Source organism: Pipistrellus hanaki, assembly GCF_964339955.1.
Source record: "Pipistrellus hanaki genome assembly, chromosome: 2".
Taxonomy (NCBI): Eukaryota; Metazoa; Chordata; class Mammalia; order Chiroptera; family Vespertilionidae; genus Pipistrellus; species Pipistrellus hanaki.
This window is the reverse complement of record NC_140504.1, coordinates 108,394,216-108,412,392: the sequence shown is the minus strand read 5'-3', so window position 1 is coordinate 108,412,392 and position 18,177 is coordinate 108,394,216. Positions and strand designations below refer to the sequence as shown.

Below are 18,177 nucleotides of genomic sequence, written 5' to 3'. Positions count from 1 at the left end.
GGCTTGTTCGATGTGGGGACGGCATGCAGAGATTAGCCTGAGTGACTGATTCATTTAGACCCAGTGGAGGCCAGATACCCACTGGGTCCTTTCACAGCGACCCTCAGAGTGGTACCAACAGCGGCCTCTCTTAGCACCTCCACACGGTGCCTGCCTCACCTGCCTCTCAGGGTGCCCCCACAGTCCAGGGCATGACTGAGGCTTGGGCTGACATTTATGTATTTGTGTTTGCATAAACCCCCCTCAATCAACACAGGATTTGAATCCAGTAATAGAACTAAACCCTAACTATGTGTGATGTGTTCATGTGTGCACAAAGCCAAGGCTGAGCTCCAGATCACTGCTCATAAGTACAGGGTGAGCCACAGGTGAGCCACACGTATAACTTCAAATGACATTATAAGTGAAACCCGATGAAATTGATTTAATGTTTTATTTAAATCAAAACATCAAAATATTATCAACATGTAATCAATATAAAATTATTAATGAAAATTTTTTGATATTTTTCATTCCAAGTATTGAAGTTCCATATGTATTCTCCAAATAATTTCATTGGAAATACCATCTGCACTTTATGGACTTCATAAAATTTACAGCTGAAAAGCAGATTCACATACCAGCATTTCCCAACCACACTGCCAAGTTTTCCAATAACTGATACAAATAATAGTGTTTAAATGCAAATTAAACATTAAATAAAATTTAAAATTTAATTCCTTAGTTATACTTATTCCTATTTCAAGTACTCAACAGCCACATGTGACCAGTGGTTACCGAACTGGACAATGCAGGGCCAGATGGTAAAACAGCAGAGGGATCAGGCACGCCTTTGTGAGAGGGAGCACTCTGCCAGTGGGAGAACACCATTTGTAAGCAAAGTCCTTGCTGACAGGTACAGGAGTCAACATTTCCAGTTGGGCTGATGATGGACAGGACACAGGACCAACCCTCCAGCAGCCCGTGGAGTTTCTGTGGCCTCATCCGAGGACAGGCCAGTGCAGTGTGAGAGGCATGGGCAGGGGAGAGCAAAGTCATGTGCTCAGAGGAGGATCTGACTTCTTTGGGGTGCCCCATGGAAATGCAGGCGTCTGGACTTTACTCAGTGCTCAGTGAGGGATCCCTGCTTCTTGCTGCTCTGGCACCTGCCCTGGGCTAATAAAGCAGGTGAACCAGTACTTGTACCGGTTCGCAGTCTGTACCTGAGGAGCGCTTTCCCACATGGCTTCCACCTGGTGATCCCACATTTCAACCTTCCCGCCATCTGTGCCACCTGCCAATGACTGCTTTGCTACCCCTCAACGCTGGGCCAATGAAAAGCACCACTACCACCCCTGGCAGCCACGTCCTCGGCCACAGGCCAGCACAGTGACCATCACACTGGACATGCACTTGTATTCTCGGGATTCCGATACTTCAGCAGGGTGGGAAGGCCAGCCGGTATCTCTAGATAAACAGGTGCAGACAGCGGAGCCCCTGCACCTGTTTGTGCTAATGGAGTGGGCAGCCCTGCCTGCACAGGCCTAGGGTCTGGGGTCCCAGACCCTGGGCTAAGGTCAGCTCTGTGCCTAGGATCTTCATCTGCAGGCCCTGTGCTGTCCCAGTGGGGGGTGCACCTCCAGCAACCATGTGCAGCCCTATGAGGACCACCCCACCATGGCGAGAGCACAGAGCAGCTGTGGGAATGAGCAAAGCCAGCTGGCTCCAGACCCCACTGAGCAGCCTCCTGAGAACCTTCCACATCAACTCAACAGGGAGAAGGAAGCTCCGAGGGAACCCCCGCCCCACCCTGGGGTCTGAAGCCCAAAGGAAGCCAGCTGCAGCCGCTCTTTGGGAGCACTCAGGACGTGGCCCTCCACTGCCGGCCCATGTCCTCAATCGTGTCCCGGAGCATCACCGTCCAGTCGTCACTCTTCCGCATCGGGGTGCAGCGCGTCTCCTTTAACTCCAGGGCTAGGATCTCCGCCGGAGTTTCTGGGCTCAGTCCAGCAGCCACGACAGCTTCTGGAAACTTGGTTGCAGAGGCAGGGGCCAGACAACACCGGGGAGGGCTACAGGGGTAGGGCGGGTGGAAACAAATATGTGGGAGACAACAGATAGAGGGACAGGTACGATAAGGGGAGGGGAAGGGGAAGGAACAGAGATGGTTAGGAGGAGGAGTGTGGGACACAGAGGAAAAAGAGAGACAGACTTTAAACTTGTCTCTACAATGACTGCTGAGCAAATTGCTTTTTCCTGTGGAAGGCCCAGCTCACCCACCAGCTCTCATGTGGGCTGTCCTGGACACCTATCATGTTCCCTCTTCTAAGACCACGGTTCTCAAGGCCCAGTTCCACAGAGCACCCATTATGCTCATTCAAGCCATTTGTTCACATTCCCATGTTCCCTGCTTGGGGAAGAAGAGGGTCCCTGAAAGCCAAAGCTTCCCCCGCTTGCTCAGTGACCCGGTGCCCACGGCCGTACCTGGGGGTCCGCCTGAGCATCTGCTGGTAATGGTAGCTCACGGCCACGGCCGTGTGAGGGCACAGCAAGGACTGGTTCTCTTCCCAGCAGCGGGCCATGGTCTGCAGGATGGTCTCATCTGACACTGACTCAGATGTCACTGCCACTGAAAGCTGATGGTCCCAGGGGCGTGGTAATCAAGGTTAGGGAAAGCAGGAAGAAAGGTGACAAAAAAAAAAAAAAAAAAAAAAAAAAAAAACCACACTAGCCGAAACCGGTTTGGCTCAATGGATAGAGCTTGGGGACTGAAGGGTCCCGGGTTCGATTCCGGTCAAGGGCATGTACCTTGGTTGCAGGCATATCCCCAGTGGGGGGTGTGCGAGAGGCAGCTGATCGATGACTCTCTCATCGATCTTTCTAACTCTCTATCTCTCTCACTTCCTCTCTGTACAAAATCAATAAAATATATTTCAAAAAAAAACAACAACAAAAACACACACTAAATGACAAGAGTTTCAGTCCAGATGGAATGGCTTAGATTCAGCTCAGAGGAAAATCCGTTTTCCCACATCTCCCAGTTGTAAGCTGACTCACTCAACTTGAAGAAAGGATGCATTTGACTTCCAGGCCAATAAACTTAGGATTTGGCTTATGAATCAGCAAATATAGAGTCTGGTTCAATAACCTTAAGCACACAGAACTTAAGGGCATCCAAACACTCTGTGTTGTGTGGTTGGTGCCCTGGCCCTGTGGGCACAAGACCCCTTCCTGTATGTTTCCACCTGGCTCAGCAGCAGCTCCTCTGGGAAACCTCCCCACCACCCCAGGCAGAGAACAACCCCCTTCTTGGTGTCCCCTGGTGGATGGCTTATTTGATCTTTCTCTGAAAAGTTATTGCAGGCCTACGATGTGCCAAACATCCTGTATACACTCGATGGCAACAGAAACCAAAGGGTGTTATAAACTTCTCCCATTAGGGCTCATGGAAGACAATGAGTGCATTTTATTTGTATTGTTATCTCCAGCACCACGCACAGCTCTGGCTCATAATATATATGGAATGAATGAATGAATGCTATTCTAGCAATGAAGTGTCTTCTGCATGCATAGACAGGGAGAGAACAAAGAACTGGTGGATACTGTGTCTGTGCTCCTGCAGCACCTCATTCACATGAGGAGAAGGAAAGTGGAGGTCAAAACCAGCCATTAACCTAACAAGCTGATCTGTGCTTGTGTTACGGTCTGAATGTGTGCCATACCAATTTCATATGCTAAAAATGTGATGGCATTAGGGGTGGGCTTTTGGGAGGTATTTAGGTCATGAGGTTAAAGTCCCCAGGAATGGAATTAGTGCCTTGATAAAAAGAGGGCAGAGATCTGGCTAAGTCTCTTTTCTCCTGTGTGAGGGTACAAGGCACCACATGCAACCTTGCAGAAGGCTCAGCAGAACCCATCTATGCTGACCTCAGACTTTCAGCCTCTCCCCATAACTGTGAGAAATGAATTCGCTTTGTTTATAAGCCACACAGTCCATGGCACTTTGATATAGCAGCTCAAACTGATTAAGACAGGTTACATCGAACGCAGCACAGATTCCGAAGAAGGAAATTCCACATGGGTGGCTAAGCCCAGAGAACTGTTTCTAGTTCTGGGACCAACCCTTTAAGATGGACAGTGACCACTCAAAACTATGTCTACATAAGACATAGCTTCCACTCAACACGAACTGTGCAATGCTTGAACTGGTATGAGGTGGTGAGGCCCTGGTCCCTGGGGACAGAGTGCAGATGACCACTTGGTGGGAATGTGGTAGAGAAAACTAAACGCAGCTTCAACATACAAAATCTTATTTTTTTATATTAAATAAGTGAACATCACCAAGGTGGCATTAAAATGAAAGCAATCACTCCCAACTAGATTCCTTTCACTCTGAGGAGATAAAATTGCACCTCCTTTTAAAATAAAGTGAACATGCTCTAACTGGTTTGGCCCAGTGGATAGTGTTGGCCTGTGGGCTGAAGGGTTCCACATTCGATTCTGGTCAAGGGCATGTATCTTGGTTGTGGGCACATCCCCAGTGGGGAATCGATGTTTCTCTCATATCGATTTCTCTCTATCCCTTTCCCAATCCCTTCCTCTCTGTAAAAAATCAATAAAATATATTTTTAAAATAAATAAAATAAAATAAAGCTAACAGGACAGTGGTCTCTGCTCATACTAGATGGACAAAGTGACTTCCAGTTGAGACTACTGGAAATTATCAATAAAAATTAAAATAGTAACAATTAATATATCAAGCCCTATATTGCCTAGCAGTATTCAAAATATTTCATATTATTTGTCTTAAATCTTTAAGGCTGTAGCATAGGCATTCTTATCATCCCCAATATGCAGGTAAGAAAATGGAGGCACTGAGTTTGAAAAACTGAGTCCTGTCTGACTCTAAGCCAGCACTCTCCACTGCCTCTCCACATTCAATAAACACATCCATATAAAGTGCCTGCAAAGTGCCAGGCTCAGAGCAGGTGTTCAAGAAACAGGTCTCCATCCCTTGAACAGATTTTCAAACCCCAAGTTTTAGTTGTGTCTTGGGGCTGCACCCTTTCCTTTCTCTGTGGTGTGGGTAGTTCCTGACCTTGCTTTGCAGTTCCTCAGGCAGCCTCACATTCTGGGTCCTTTCAAACTGCTCCATGAGGCCTCTTGTCATCTGGCAGTCAGAACCAGAGAGCAGCCAGAAAATCCGCTCCATGTTGTAGGGCACCTGCACAGAAGGAGGAGCCGGGGGCGGGGGATTACTCTGACCTCAGCCCTGTCCAGCCCACCAGCCCAACACCTGACTGCATGCTTCCCCACAGGCCCCACCTGGATGTCCATAGCTGATGCAAAGGTTGGCTTGACAGCCTCAGACAGAGAGAAGTCTCCTTGCTGAACAGCCCTATGAATGATATCATTGCAGTTCACTGCTGCGACCAGGTGGATGGGCAGACCCATCTTCTGAGCGATGCACCCAGCTTAAGACAAGAGAGGAGAACAACCACGGCTTCTCAGACACAACTTCAAGAGCACACACAAAACAAAAAATTGTAAATTGTACTTTATCAAAATTATGAAACTTCTGGGGGTTTTTTGTTGAAGTTTTTATGCTTCAAAGGACACTATTAAGAAAATGAAAAGACAACCCTGAATGGAAAAGCTATTTGCAAATCATACATCTTATAAGAGACTTATGTCCAGAACGTATAAACACTTACAACCCAACAATAAAAATAAAAATGATTCAATTTAAGAATGAGAAAAGGACTTAAATAGACATTTCTCCAAAGATATATAAAAGTCGCTCAATATCACATCATCAGGAAAAGTGCAAAACAACACTAAAATGACATACTACTTCATACCACTAGGATGGCTAGAATAGAACAAAACAGATAATTCCATGTCTTACTCAGGACGTGAATTAACTGGAACCCTCATATACTGCTAGTGAGAGTGTGAAATGGTGTAGCCACTCTGGAAAACAGTCTCAAAAAACTAAGCATAGAGTTACCACATGACCCAAAAATTCACTCCTAGGTATAATACTCAAGATAAATGAACACAAATTTACACAAAAACTTTTACATAACTGTTCATAGGAGCATTATTCATAATAGCTAAAAAAATAAATAAAACAACCCAAAAGTCCAATTGATAAATGAATAAACAAAATTGTGATCTATCCATACAGTGGGGTATTATCCTATATAATAAAAGCCTAATATGCAAATTGTCCCCTTGACTGGGAGTTCGATTGTGAGTTCCAACGTTCACTATGACGTGCACTGACTACCAGGGGGTGGCATGGAACATGGTGGGCATCGGCGATGCAGCATTGGCATCAGGCAGCACTGGAGGCGATGCTGGCCCTGACGAGAGCCGGACCACAGCGAGATGGTGAAGCAGGTGAGTGGGCGGCTCCAGGCCAAGGGGGATGTAAGCGAGGCCCGATCACCCCACTGATTGCTCCACAGATTGCAACCAGCAGCCAGCAGACCCTAATCATCCAATCAGGGCTGGGCCCTGGGCTGGGACAGGGAACTGGGGGTGTGTGGCAGCGACCAACCTCCCAAGATGCCTGGCTGGGGAGGGGGAGGGCTGTGACCTCTCGCCAGCTACCTGGAGGTGGAATGATGGGGACAGAGGTGCAGTGAGAATGTGGGGTGTCCGCCAAGCTCACTCTCCCCCAGGACACTAGGGCTTGCACACTGTGGAAGCCCCCAGGCCCAGGTGTCGGGCACTTGCCAGGAGCCCACCCCGCACCCGTGCAGCCTCTTCCAGGTAAGCTGGGCTGCACTCACCGCATCTCTGCATGGGAACTCAGGTGCCGTGACGCAGGCTGGGGGAGCAGGGCTGGGGGCCCAGAGGTCAGCTTGGACCTGCCCTTCCCCACAGATGCTCACATTTCGATCACCAACCAGATCTAGGGACCACACTGTGCATGAATTTCATGCACCAGGCCTCTAGTTTAGACATAAAAAGAAATGAAGTACTGATTGATGTATCAACACAGAGGAACCTTGGAGACATTATACTAAGTAAAAGAAGACAGACACCAAAGGCCACATATTGTGTAACTTCACTTATATAAAATTTGAAGAATAGGCCAATAGAGATGAATAGACCAACAGTTGCTAGAGCTGGGAGAAAAGGGGCTAGGGAGTGACTATTTATAGGACAGGGTTTCCTTTTAGGGTGATGAAATGTTCTAAAATTGATACTGTAATACTAATGGTTGTATAAATCTTTAAATATACTAAAAGCTATTGAATAATATACTTTAAATCAGTGAGTTGTACGGTACCAGTATGTGACTCACACAGCAATAAGATGTTACCAAAAAAAAAGAGAAGGGAAGAGAAAGAGGAGAATGCCCTGCCCCCCAACCCTCCGCCCCGCACACACACCCCAGGCACTGACACCCTCACTACCATTTGCAGAAAAGAAAATGGAGGTTCTGGGAGCCTCCAAAACCTGCTGAGTGGCAGAGTGAAGATTCAAACTAGGCCTAAGCCAGACCCATGTGCTTGTGCTCAGACATCCTCCTAGAGCAGCGCCTCCAGGTGCAGGGAGCAACAGCGCCCTGGGCCCCCTCACAGCAGTCCTGTCTCCAAGAGACAGACAGGGGATTCCTCACCCTGAGAGACAGTGAGCCCCCATAGCAGCGTAGCTTAGGAAGGTTCTATTCAGGAGGGGAAAAGTAGGTTTACAGTTGTGAATATGCGAAACAGATTTTACTCTTGTATTATCTATTACTTATTGTATTATTTGTATTACAGCTGTTCACCTACTTTTGCCCACCCCTGTATACATCTGCAAATGGTTTGTCTCTGGTGAGTAGTTAAGAAGTTAGGGTAGCTACCCACCTCAATGTCAATGTCATTCTTAATTATGCAAAGTGTTTTCACATTCTTATTTAATTTGCTACTCATGAAAATGCCATGATATACTTCCGTGAAAGAAGGGAAACGGAAGATCAGGAGGGTCGAGCAGCTTAAGGTAAAGCTGGTTCCTAATGGGTAAGGGGGAGAGAGAAGCACCCTCTGCTAATGTTTATTTTGTGCCAGGCACTGTGGTAGGCACTGGGCACCAGCAGGCTGTGACTGCAGGTGGCTCCATTCGCTGGGGTGAGCGGAAGGGAAGAAGCATGCCGAGCTTCGGCCCATGGGTGGTGAAGAAGGCTGAGGCATCCTTGCCTAACCACTAAGATGCCTGCAGGGTCACCTAAGCCACCCATTGGCACCCGACAGAACCACCAGAGACTGTGATGCCCACAGGAAGTAGCCCAGCAAGCAGGCGAGGACATGAGCACTGGAACAGCCTGGCCCCAGCACTGACACTGCCACGGACCCATGTGGAAGCAGGGACGAGCCAACTAACCTCTGTGCCTGGTGTCAACACAAAACAGAAGTAACAGTATCATCCTTCTCATGGGCACACGTGGATATTAAATGAGTTAATACTTAAAAGGCACTTACAGCAATGCCTGCTAAAAAAGCTGGTGCCTAATGTTAATTATTATTGAAAATGATTTTAGTATCATGCAGCTGTACAAAGGTCATGTGCACACAAACCAATCTCACCATCCTCACAGCTGTCCTGAAACATGAGTGACCTGTTGTCCCTTTCATATCTGAGAAGCCAGGTCTGAGAGGCCACCCATGGCTGTTCAACTAGCAAAGGACTGATCAACCAGAACCCAAGTCTGGAACTCCCCTGACCCTCCCAGCAGTGTTTTCAGAGGGGCAGCCCAGTGCCAGTGCCCTCCAGCAGGCAACACCGAGGCAGGAGGAAAGCCCACATTTCTGGAAGAGGACACCACGAGCCAGTATGCTGGCTGAACCTTGACTTCATCTCCCCACACTGCCAAGTTTGGGCATCAGATCAGGTGACCAGAGGATGTCAGGGTCAACCTTTCACTCTTCCTCTGCAGCAAGTGCTGAGGTCCCTCAGGGCGTTGGGGGAAGTGTTTTGGAAGCTCCTTCTGCAGTTTCCCATCCCCTTCAGAGCCAGGACTCAATCTTTCTTAGGGCTGCAGGCAAAGGGCACTTGAAAGGGGTGGGGCCACAGATGATTTCTGCAAAGCCCATTTGTGCCCAGGGTCTCCTTACCAGCAAGGTTACCAGCAGCCCCTGTAGGCACAACCACCTCCACAGTGGGGAGCGGGTGCATATCTAAGGATGGCACGCACTGGAAGTAAGCAAAGAAGTGGTGAGCCATTTGCACGAGGACCCGGGACCAGTTGATTGAATTCAGACTCATCAGATTGTGCTTCTTGACAAAAGCCACATCAGCAAACACAGCCTTGATAGGTTCATCAAGCTCATCGCTGTTTCCCTCCACTGTTGGGAGAGAGGAGAGAGTAACTGTCAGGAGCGCAGAGCACCCCAGGTAATCAGCACTGCCCACAGGCTGAGGCTACCAGCTGGAACTTTGGCTCGGTCTTGGTTTCTCTACTCTAATGTGCCTTGGTCTGGCTTTCTACACTCAAAATTAAGCTCCTCGAGGCTAGAAATCATGTCTCATGTTCATGTGGTCATAGTTTTGATTCTACCATTATATAAACTGAGATATAAAATACCAACCTCTGGAATACTGGGGAAAAAAATTCCCATTGGTATTCGTGCCCACCTCCCCTAGGAGAAGAAGGAATGGCTTATCAGATAGTGAGATAGGGACAGGCTGATCCTTTACAGTTCAAAGGGGAAGAGTCACCTTTCCTCCCTCCCTCGTCCAGATCACAGGTGGGTGGTCTGCTCTCTGCTCCTACTTGGTAGGTAAGCTGGCATGGGCAGGACTCCTCCCTGAGATGGGTATGTACAGAGGTTAATTTATGGATGACTTATTGGGTGAATATATGAATGAACTGGCTACTAGTCTAACTTGCTTTCTCCAACCCAATAAGGCCAATATTGATCTCATACCTGAAACCTGGGTCTATTTCTCCATTGGATCCTAACTTAAAGGACATTTGGAGAAGTGTCATGGCTTGCACTGAGGTTATTATCAGTCCTACCTCCATCATTGCACCACAGCAGTGAGGTCTGGGGATGACCTAACTAGGTGCAAGGGGAATCTTGCTTCGATTTCAGGAAAAGATCCACTGCTTTTAAAAGCAAGTCACGGGAAGAGAAAGACTTGCTTACCTCACATAGTCATCAAAGGACACAAGAATGTGCCTTAAGATTGGGGAAAGCAGAACAGAGAATGCAAAGAACCTGCATCCCTGAAGAAACTGCTGAGTCATTGAACCAACCAATCAGGAGACTACCCCACCTCTGGACTTCCAGTTACATAAGCTGGAAAACCTTGTTCAAGCTGGTCTGAGTTATATTTCCTATTGCTTTCCACCAAAACATCCCAAATAATATATAACTAGCTCATGCTGATTACTCTGTGCTTAAGAAGAACCATATAAATTAATTACAAGTGTCCAACACATAACAACTTAGGTGACCCACCCCTACTGCCTGAGCTCACCTCTCTAAGATAAAATAAATATTTACTGCTCCCGAACTACACATATTCTCCTGGAAACCAAATCGGCAGACTCTAGAAAGAAAAGAACTTGAACTGTGGTGTCTAGAAACAAAAACTAATTTAAATTCTGCTGCCTTACATCATTAAAGCTCAGAGCATGTACACACAGAAATGCCCCTTTGGCTCCAGCAGTGACACTTTCTGCCTCTCTTCTGCAAGGGGCACCTTCTCCAACTCACACCAGGAATGAGCTTCCATGCACATCCTCAGGGAAAAGCCTTCCAGCATCTGTACAAAGTGAGGGGAAGCAGATGACAGGACAGGGGTTCAAAAAGCTCTTCTCCTCTTTGCTTTGATTCTAGGAAAAGATGGTCCTAGTTCTACAACTAGCAATTTTGGTACTTGGGGTACAACAGGGACCCTTGAGAATCTGGATTTTGTGCACTAAAATCTTGCAATGACTGCAGGAAAAATGCAGCTAAATATGGGCAATCACCAAAACTAATGTGTAAGATTTTGCCAATATCTGCATTAGCTGAACCATGAACTTCTCACTGACTGTGGATGCCCTTGTTAAAAAGAGAGTGCACCAGGGCTTTTTCCTGGATCTTGAACAAATAGACAGAGGATAGTCATGCTACTCCCATGGGTAAGGTTTGTTTTGCTTTTTAAAATCTTGGTGTTATATAAAAACATCCTTTATGGGATTATGCCAGGAGACCAGGCCAGCTAGAAAAGGAATGTCTTCTTCCACATTTGCTGCTCTGCCAGAGAAGTGACCAAACCAAGCCAGGATGCCGAGGCCGTAATACACAAAACCTAACTGAGACCCCCACGACGGGGCTACCTGGAATCTTGTGGGGTTTGAGATGAAAATAAAAGCTCACCCCCTCTTACTCCACAAAGATCAAACCTATTGGGATTACAAGGCCTGATATTAGAGGAGATGGATTTGTGTCTTTTTCAAAATGCTAGTTTGTGAAGGGAAAAAAGAAGAAGAAAAAAAACACACCAAAATGCTAGTTTGTGATGTGGCTTCAGGACATCATCTACTGAACGTCCTGAATGCATGCAGAAGAGTGGCTGCCTGCTTTAAATCTCAGGCCTGCTAACCAAGTGCATGGCTTACGAGTAGTTATTTCCATACTATAAGGAGGACATAAGTAATCCACAAGTAATAGCGCTTTCTTTTAAAATAATTATTTAACACAGTTTTGTCCTCTAAACTTCAGTGTCCTGGGGAGAGGAAGACCCCCGGCCACCAGCTCGGGGTTGGCTCTGGGTTGCTGCACACACACGGCCGGGTGGCACTGGCAGGCTGCACGGAGGTGGTACTCTTGAGGGTGTGATTTTAAACCTGCGCTTCAGAGCCTGACTGTGAATGTGGCCTTATGCACCTGTCACCTCCAACAGTTTATGAAACTGTAGCCAAGAGCCTGCCCAGAGCTAAGCCAAATCATAGTACTAACCTCAAAAGATAACTGATCCAGGAAGGAAGGGAGGGAGGCAGAGGAAGGATGGTCTGCTAGTGAACAACCAGCTTTGGTCCAGCCCATCTTCCCAAACAGGCCACGGCCCTGGAGCCCGCCCCAGCACTCCCCTCCAAACACATGGACGTTCTCCTCCAGCACGGTGGTCATCTGCCGCTCCTGGATCTTTGTGCAGTGACCCTGGGGCAGGAGAACAATAATGCCCACGTTCTTTGCTTCTCGAACACTCTCAATGGCAGCACTCCCCGTGTCTCCAGAAGTTCCTGGATGGGAAGGGAAAGAACCCCCTTTAGAATAAGGGAGATAAAAGAGGGGGAAATGCCCCTAATGAGACAACATCCAGCATCCATATCAAAGGGTAGCAAACCATGAACCACCAAGAGACCCATGGAGAGAATTCAAAGCATCTGTGGACTTAAACCATATAATCTTATGAAGTCTATATCTTTATTTTTATTTTTTTTAAATATATTTTATTGATTTTTTACAGAGAGGAGGAGAGAGGGATAGAGAGCTAGAAACGTCGATGAGAGAGAAACATCGACCAGCTGCCTCTTGCACACCCCCTACCGGGGATGTGCCCACAACCAATGTACATGCCCTTGACCGGAATCGAACCTGGGACCTTTCAGTCCGCAGACCGACACTCTACCACTGAGCCAAACCGGTTTCGGCAAAAGAAGTCTATATCTTTAAAAACATCCTTTTGAGAAGATTCCATAGCCTCCACCAGACCGTGAAAGGGGAGGTTGAGAACCCTGCTTTAGAAGACCCGTGACACACACCCTGAGAGACAGCACGGACACGTGGTGGGTGGATACCGGTAAGCTGGGGCACTCGGGGCTGCAGGGCTCACACGGACACGCACCTACAACCACAGTGACGTGCTTCCCCCTCTTCTGCAGGAAGTACTGCAGGAACTGTGCCGTGCAGCTCAGGGACAGGTCCTTAAACGCATACGTGGCTCCATGCCACAGCTCCAGCACGTTCAGCCCATCCCGCAGCCTGGACAGATGGACCACGTCTCTGTGGCGGAAGCTGCGGAAGGCCCGCTGGATCAGACCTGCAGGCACAGCAGGCACAGAGCATTGTTATGCCTTCCCTCCAGTCTCTCTCAGTCTCTTCACACTTTTAATTTGAAGTTTTTATCTCCGCTACAAGATAAAAAGAGCAGAAATTTTTATCCTAAACAACACCACACATGAATATAATTGTGTATTCTAAAGAAAGTCTGGAAAGGCAGGCACCACACTGCTGACAGAGCCCCTGTAGGATCCCCCAGAGAGCAGAGATGGTAGTGCAAGACTTTCATTTTCTATTTTATAAACATCTTCACCATTTGGATTTCTTGTGAATGTATTCCGATAGAACATTCAATTAAAGTTATGTGACAAACAAATCAATGTCTCATCTCTTTCCATTTTTCTTCCTAAAGAAAGCACTCTGTTTGCTGCATTATTAAACCACACTGGGAAGCCAGAACTTTGGGAGGCTGTTCATACAAGCCCACCTGAGGCAAGGCAGTCTGAACACATCCGAGTTTCACTGGCAAACCGATCACCTGGGATCTTAAAATGCAGACTCTGGTTCGGCAGGTCTGAGGGAATCTGAGAATTCTAATAAGTGCCCGGGCAATGTTATCGGTGCTGGTTGTCGAACCACCTTCTGAGTGGCCCTCTTCTCCTAAACTCTCAGCATGAGATATGGCTGTCGCACTCCTGGTCCACGGAACAGCAGCACTGGCATTACCTGGACACTGGATAGGAAGGCTCACCCAGACCTCCTGAACCAGAATGTGCATCTCAATGAGCCTGAGGGGAATCCACAGCACTTTACAGTTTGAGACCAGCTGGTCCAAGACACACTGAGTCCCTTCTGGAAATAAAACAGCAAGCTGAGGGTCTGTGTGCCTTATGTACAGGAAAGGAAAATCTCAACATTCAAGCTGTTAGTCTTCAAAAGGTGTTTTAAAAATAATCTAAAGGGAAAGAAATCTCTCTGCAGATTATTTTGGCTGATGGGGAGAGCTGGATATTTCCAATTCTGAAATTCCAAAGTTTGAAAGAAACACGAAATTTGGGGAAATGTGACTAAAGATCTCCTAGGGATGAAGTGATAGATTTTCAACCCCTCGGGGGCCTGGGCTGGCAGAGGTAGGGGAGTGGAAGTGGGATGGGGTGCTCACCATTTAAGTCATCTCTTGGGATGAGCTCCGGGCCAATGAAAAGAGCACACAGCTCCGCGACCAGGCTTGGGTAGGAGAGCGCACTCCACTGACGCAGGGTCTCCCTGCCCAGCTGCGGGAGCTCCTCAGGCATGAAGAGGCCCCCATTGGGCGCATAGCCAGAGAAGAGGGCACCCTCAAAGTCGACGCGGGGGGCCATCCCCCTGGTGCTGACGTACCACATGACCCTGAAGGCCTGCAGAGGAGATAGTCCAGGGGCACATGGTCTCATTCCAGCAACCCATGGGCAAAGCTAAGATGGACACTGTTCCCTCAGCTAGCACCTGGGTCACTACTCATTGGATAAAAATACTGGAGCCCTGCCCCAAGTCTCATGCCAGCTTCATCTGGCACTAAGCAAATCATGAACCCTCCAATCAAAATGAGGAAATTCCATGACTTACTAAGAGGATACCAGAGCATAATGGGAAAGATGGCATGGTCCTCACTGGTGAAGAAGAAAGCAGTGGGTGGGGAAAGATAATAGTAAGAAGAGAGACTGCCATTTGACATCCCTTTTGATAAGGAGAGGACCACCACACTCGGTCACACACCCTTTCGAGAGATGTTTGTGCCCACTTCTGCTCAAAAATAACCACAGTCAACGGTCATGTTACCTATAACCTAGTGGTTCTCAACTCTGATAGTTTGTTACAATCAACTTAGAAGTTAAAAAATATATGTTGACATGAAGCCCTACCTGGGTCAATTCAACTAGAATCTTCAAATGAGAGGCTCCTTATATGAGGCTCCAATGCAGCCAGAGTTAAGAGGAAGGTGACTAACTCACCTAGTCTTCCTGGGACTTTTCTAACTTTAAAACTGAAAGTCCTACATCCCAGGTAACCCCTCAGTACCAGGCAAACGAGGACAGCTGGTCGCCCTTGTTGAAACCAGTGCTCCACCTCTCAGCCTAATCCGAGAAGAGTAGCAGAAGTGCTGTCAGGCTGCCCTTAATACCCTGGCCACAGCCGACGGGCCCGGGGTGGAATCAGAGGTCTCGGACTGCTGGGTGGGTGTCCAAGAGCACCTCAGGCCTCATTTTGGTCACACTGCCACATCAATTGGATTCCCAGATGCCAGGACCAGAGGGGAACCCCTGCCCTCAAAGGGCAAAGCCACCTAAAGCTTCCCATCTAGAAGAAACGGTACAAGCTAGCGTTGGCCCGGGAGGAACTTCGGTTTTCTAGATTGTGGATATGATACCTCTGAGCTCTGGGTGCATCCTATAAGGGCTGCTGTGTGCCACCCCCTTGACATGGCACCCTCTCCAGGGAATCCAACTGATGTGGCAGTATGACCAAAGTGAGGCTGGAGGTATCCTTGGACACCCTCCCAGCCACCCCAAGCAGAGACCTCTGAGTCTGTACAGGGACAGCTAGCCATGCCAAAGTATTAAGGGCAACCCATCAGCACTTCCAACTACCCTTCTCGGATTAGGCTGAGAGGTGGGGCACTGGTTTCAAATACAGACAGAGACAAGTTCAGTTATCCATATCATGAATCTTTGGAAAGTGAAAGTGGATACTGCTAATAGTTATGCCAGGGCAATGGGTATAAGAACTACAGTCTCAGGCAAACTGCAGCTTATGGTATAGGGAGGCATGTCAAAGATATGAAATCAGGGTAACTCCAAAAGTCAACTGCAGCAGGGAAGCAAAGCAAGCCCCATGTTTTACAAAAAGAACCAGGGAAGGGACCCGGGACTAGCAGTGCCTTCAATAAGGGGAGGAGTTTCTGCATCTGTGGCAATGGTTAGTTATGCAAACTGCCCAGGACCCTCCCAGGACCCTGGAATAAGGAGGGAGATCCTGCCTGACCATTTCACAGGACAGACTGAAGGGCGCTGCCAAAGAAGCTGCCGCAGGCAGAGCTGTGTGTGTGTGGGGGGGGGGGGGGGGGGGTAGGGGGGGGGGTAGGGTTGTAGGATTCACGTACATGCACATCCAGAGCTATAAGGACAGGCTACATCATGTCTGGCCACTGGCTCTGCATTTTCTGTTCTTTTCTTTTTTTAAATATATTTTTGATTTCAGAGAGGAAGGGAGATGGAGAGATAGAAACATCAATGATGAGAATCATTGATCAGCTGCCCCTTTCATGCGCCACACTGGGATCAACCCTGCAACCAGGTACATGCAGTGACTGTTCCCAGACCAGGAATTGAACCGTGACCTCCCGGTTCATAGGTCGACACTCAAACCACCGAGCCACACAGGCCAGGCTGGGTTTTGCATTTTCTCAAGGATGTGGACAAATGCAAAGGAACAAAGGAGAGGGCCTGACAGCAGGCTCAGCACATGTCAGTGTTGGGAGCTGGGCTGACCAGCCTGGGGCAGACTATTCTGTCCTATGACCCCAAGGGTAGCACTCTCAGACCACCCGGAGAAAACACATCATTAGGTTCAACGTCTTATAAACCAAACAGAGAAGCCCAGAAGTCGAAGGAGCTGCCACAGGGAGTGATGAAGTTGAGGAAGAAAACCAAGCAAGTCTGTCCCACTGGTGTGTGGGCGCTCCAAGCACAGAGGCAGGACTGGGCTAAGGGGCCTCTGAAGCACAAGATGTTATCCTTGATCCTTGTGACTGATCCTATTCCAGAGTGGAGATGGGCCAGATGAATACAAGGGAAACAGGCTGCCCTGGCTGGGGGGCATTTGTGAAGGGCTCCTCTGAGAGGTGGAGAGGTTTTTCGGAGAAGGGCTGGGGCAGGGCAGAGTGGACCCCAGCAGCAGAACAGGGGCAGATGGCAGGCTGTGTCCCTGGGGTGGAGGCCTCTGCGGGTCACTGGCCTCCAGCTAGCCAGGCCCTGGGCCAGGAAGGCTCTGAAAGGCCTGGGACGGCTCTCTGCCAGCTCGGAGCCACCGCAGACACCCTGCAGGGGGCGCGCGGCTGGAAACCCCAACCTCCCAGGTTCCAGCGGCAGCGCCGGAGCCGGAGGTTGGTTACCGGAGGAGGCGCGCGCGCCGCCGCCCGCGTAAGCTGGGGTGAAAGAAACCTCAAGCAGTTCATTCAAAAGCCCAGAAATACCCATAAACCGACATTCGGGGGAAGGGAGGAGAGGAGGGACAAGGCCGCGGGTGCCGGCCGCTGGCGGGGTGTTAGGGCACCGCCCCGGCGAGAGGGAGCCCCGACGCCCGGGTCGCGGGGCGGCTGGGCCGCCGGCGGCCGCGAGTGGTTACCGGTCCCGGCGGGAGGCTCCGGGCTCCGCTCCGACCCGCACCGCCCGGCGGCCGTGGCCTCGGCTTCGGCTTCCGGAGAAGGACAGAAGGGGACGGAGGCGGGGCGGAGGGCGGAGGGCGGAGGGCGGAGGGCGGAGGAGGGGGAGAGGGGAGGAGGGAAGAGGGGAAGGAGGGAGAGGGCGGGAGGGAGGGCGGAGGGGCGGGGAGAGGGAGAGGGCGACCGGGAATGGTAATGAGTACAGCCATTCCTCACAGGGAAAGTCTATAAGGCACTTTGCTAAGTGCTTTGTTCAGTTTCTTAATCTTCATCGCAGCCTCAGAGATACCACACAATCTCGTTTTTCAGATTAGAAAACTGAGGGCAAGGTGGAAAGGAGAAAGGCCCTTGTCTTGGCTTCATCCTCTCACCTGTGGAATCAGACGCCTGACAGATTCCTTTTTCTCACAGTGGGGCTAGTAAATCAGGAATCCAGAATCCAAGGGGATACGGACACGGTTTTAGCTCGAAAATTCTTTGTCGGAAAACACTTTTTTATTAAGCATAAATCTATTCTAAGGTAAAATGCCTCCGCAATTATTTTTTTTAAAGGCAAAATGCCTTAAAAATGTCCCCCAGACATGCCCAAGTGCCCCTGGATCCTGGGGTACTCCTGGGTCCTGCCCCCTAAGGTAGCAAAGGGAGGAGCTGCATAGGACAGATGTCCTTTATGGCTCATCCCACACCTGGGCTGGTCCTGGTCTCTGCAGCAGGCCCAGCCGGGCACATGGGGAAGGTGGGATGGACATTGCCCTTTGCTTATTTTCCTTTCTTTCTTCTTCTGAC

General features: G+C 49.0%; 1 protein-coding gene across 4 annotated transcripts; it reads right to left on the bottom strand.

The window, feature by feature from the left end:
- Positions 1–414: 414 nt before the first annotated feature.
- THNSL2 (threonine synthase like 2) lies at positions 415–17,441 on the bottom strand. 4 transcript variants are annotated; one of them, XM_084872665.1, is made up of 9 exons: positions 17,355–17,441; positions 14,134–14,368; positions 12,817–13,011; positions 12,061–12,211; positions 9,090–9,322; positions 5,305–5,453; positions 5,078–5,203; positions 2,464–2,615; positions 415–2,051 (listed from the first exon to the last, which is right to left on the bottom strand). In XM_084872665.1, the coding sequence occupies exons 2-9, from the start codon at positions 14,354–14,356 to the stop codon at positions 1,841–1,843; spliced, it is 1,440 nt and encodes a 479-aa protein (XP_084728791.1). In that variant the 5' UTR covers positions 14,357–14,368; positions 17,355–17,441; the 3' UTR covers positions 415–1,840. The 4 variants fall into 4 exon arrangements, with proteins under 4 accessions (XP_084728791.1, XP_084728792.1, XP_084728790.1 ...); XM_084872666.1 differs by lacking the exon at positions 17,355–17,441 and adding an exon at positions 16,111–17,348; XM_084872664.1 differs by lacking the exon at positions 17,355–17,441 and having other exon boundaries at positions 14,134–16,059.
- Between the last annotated feature and the right edge of the window lie 736 nt (positions 17,442–18,177).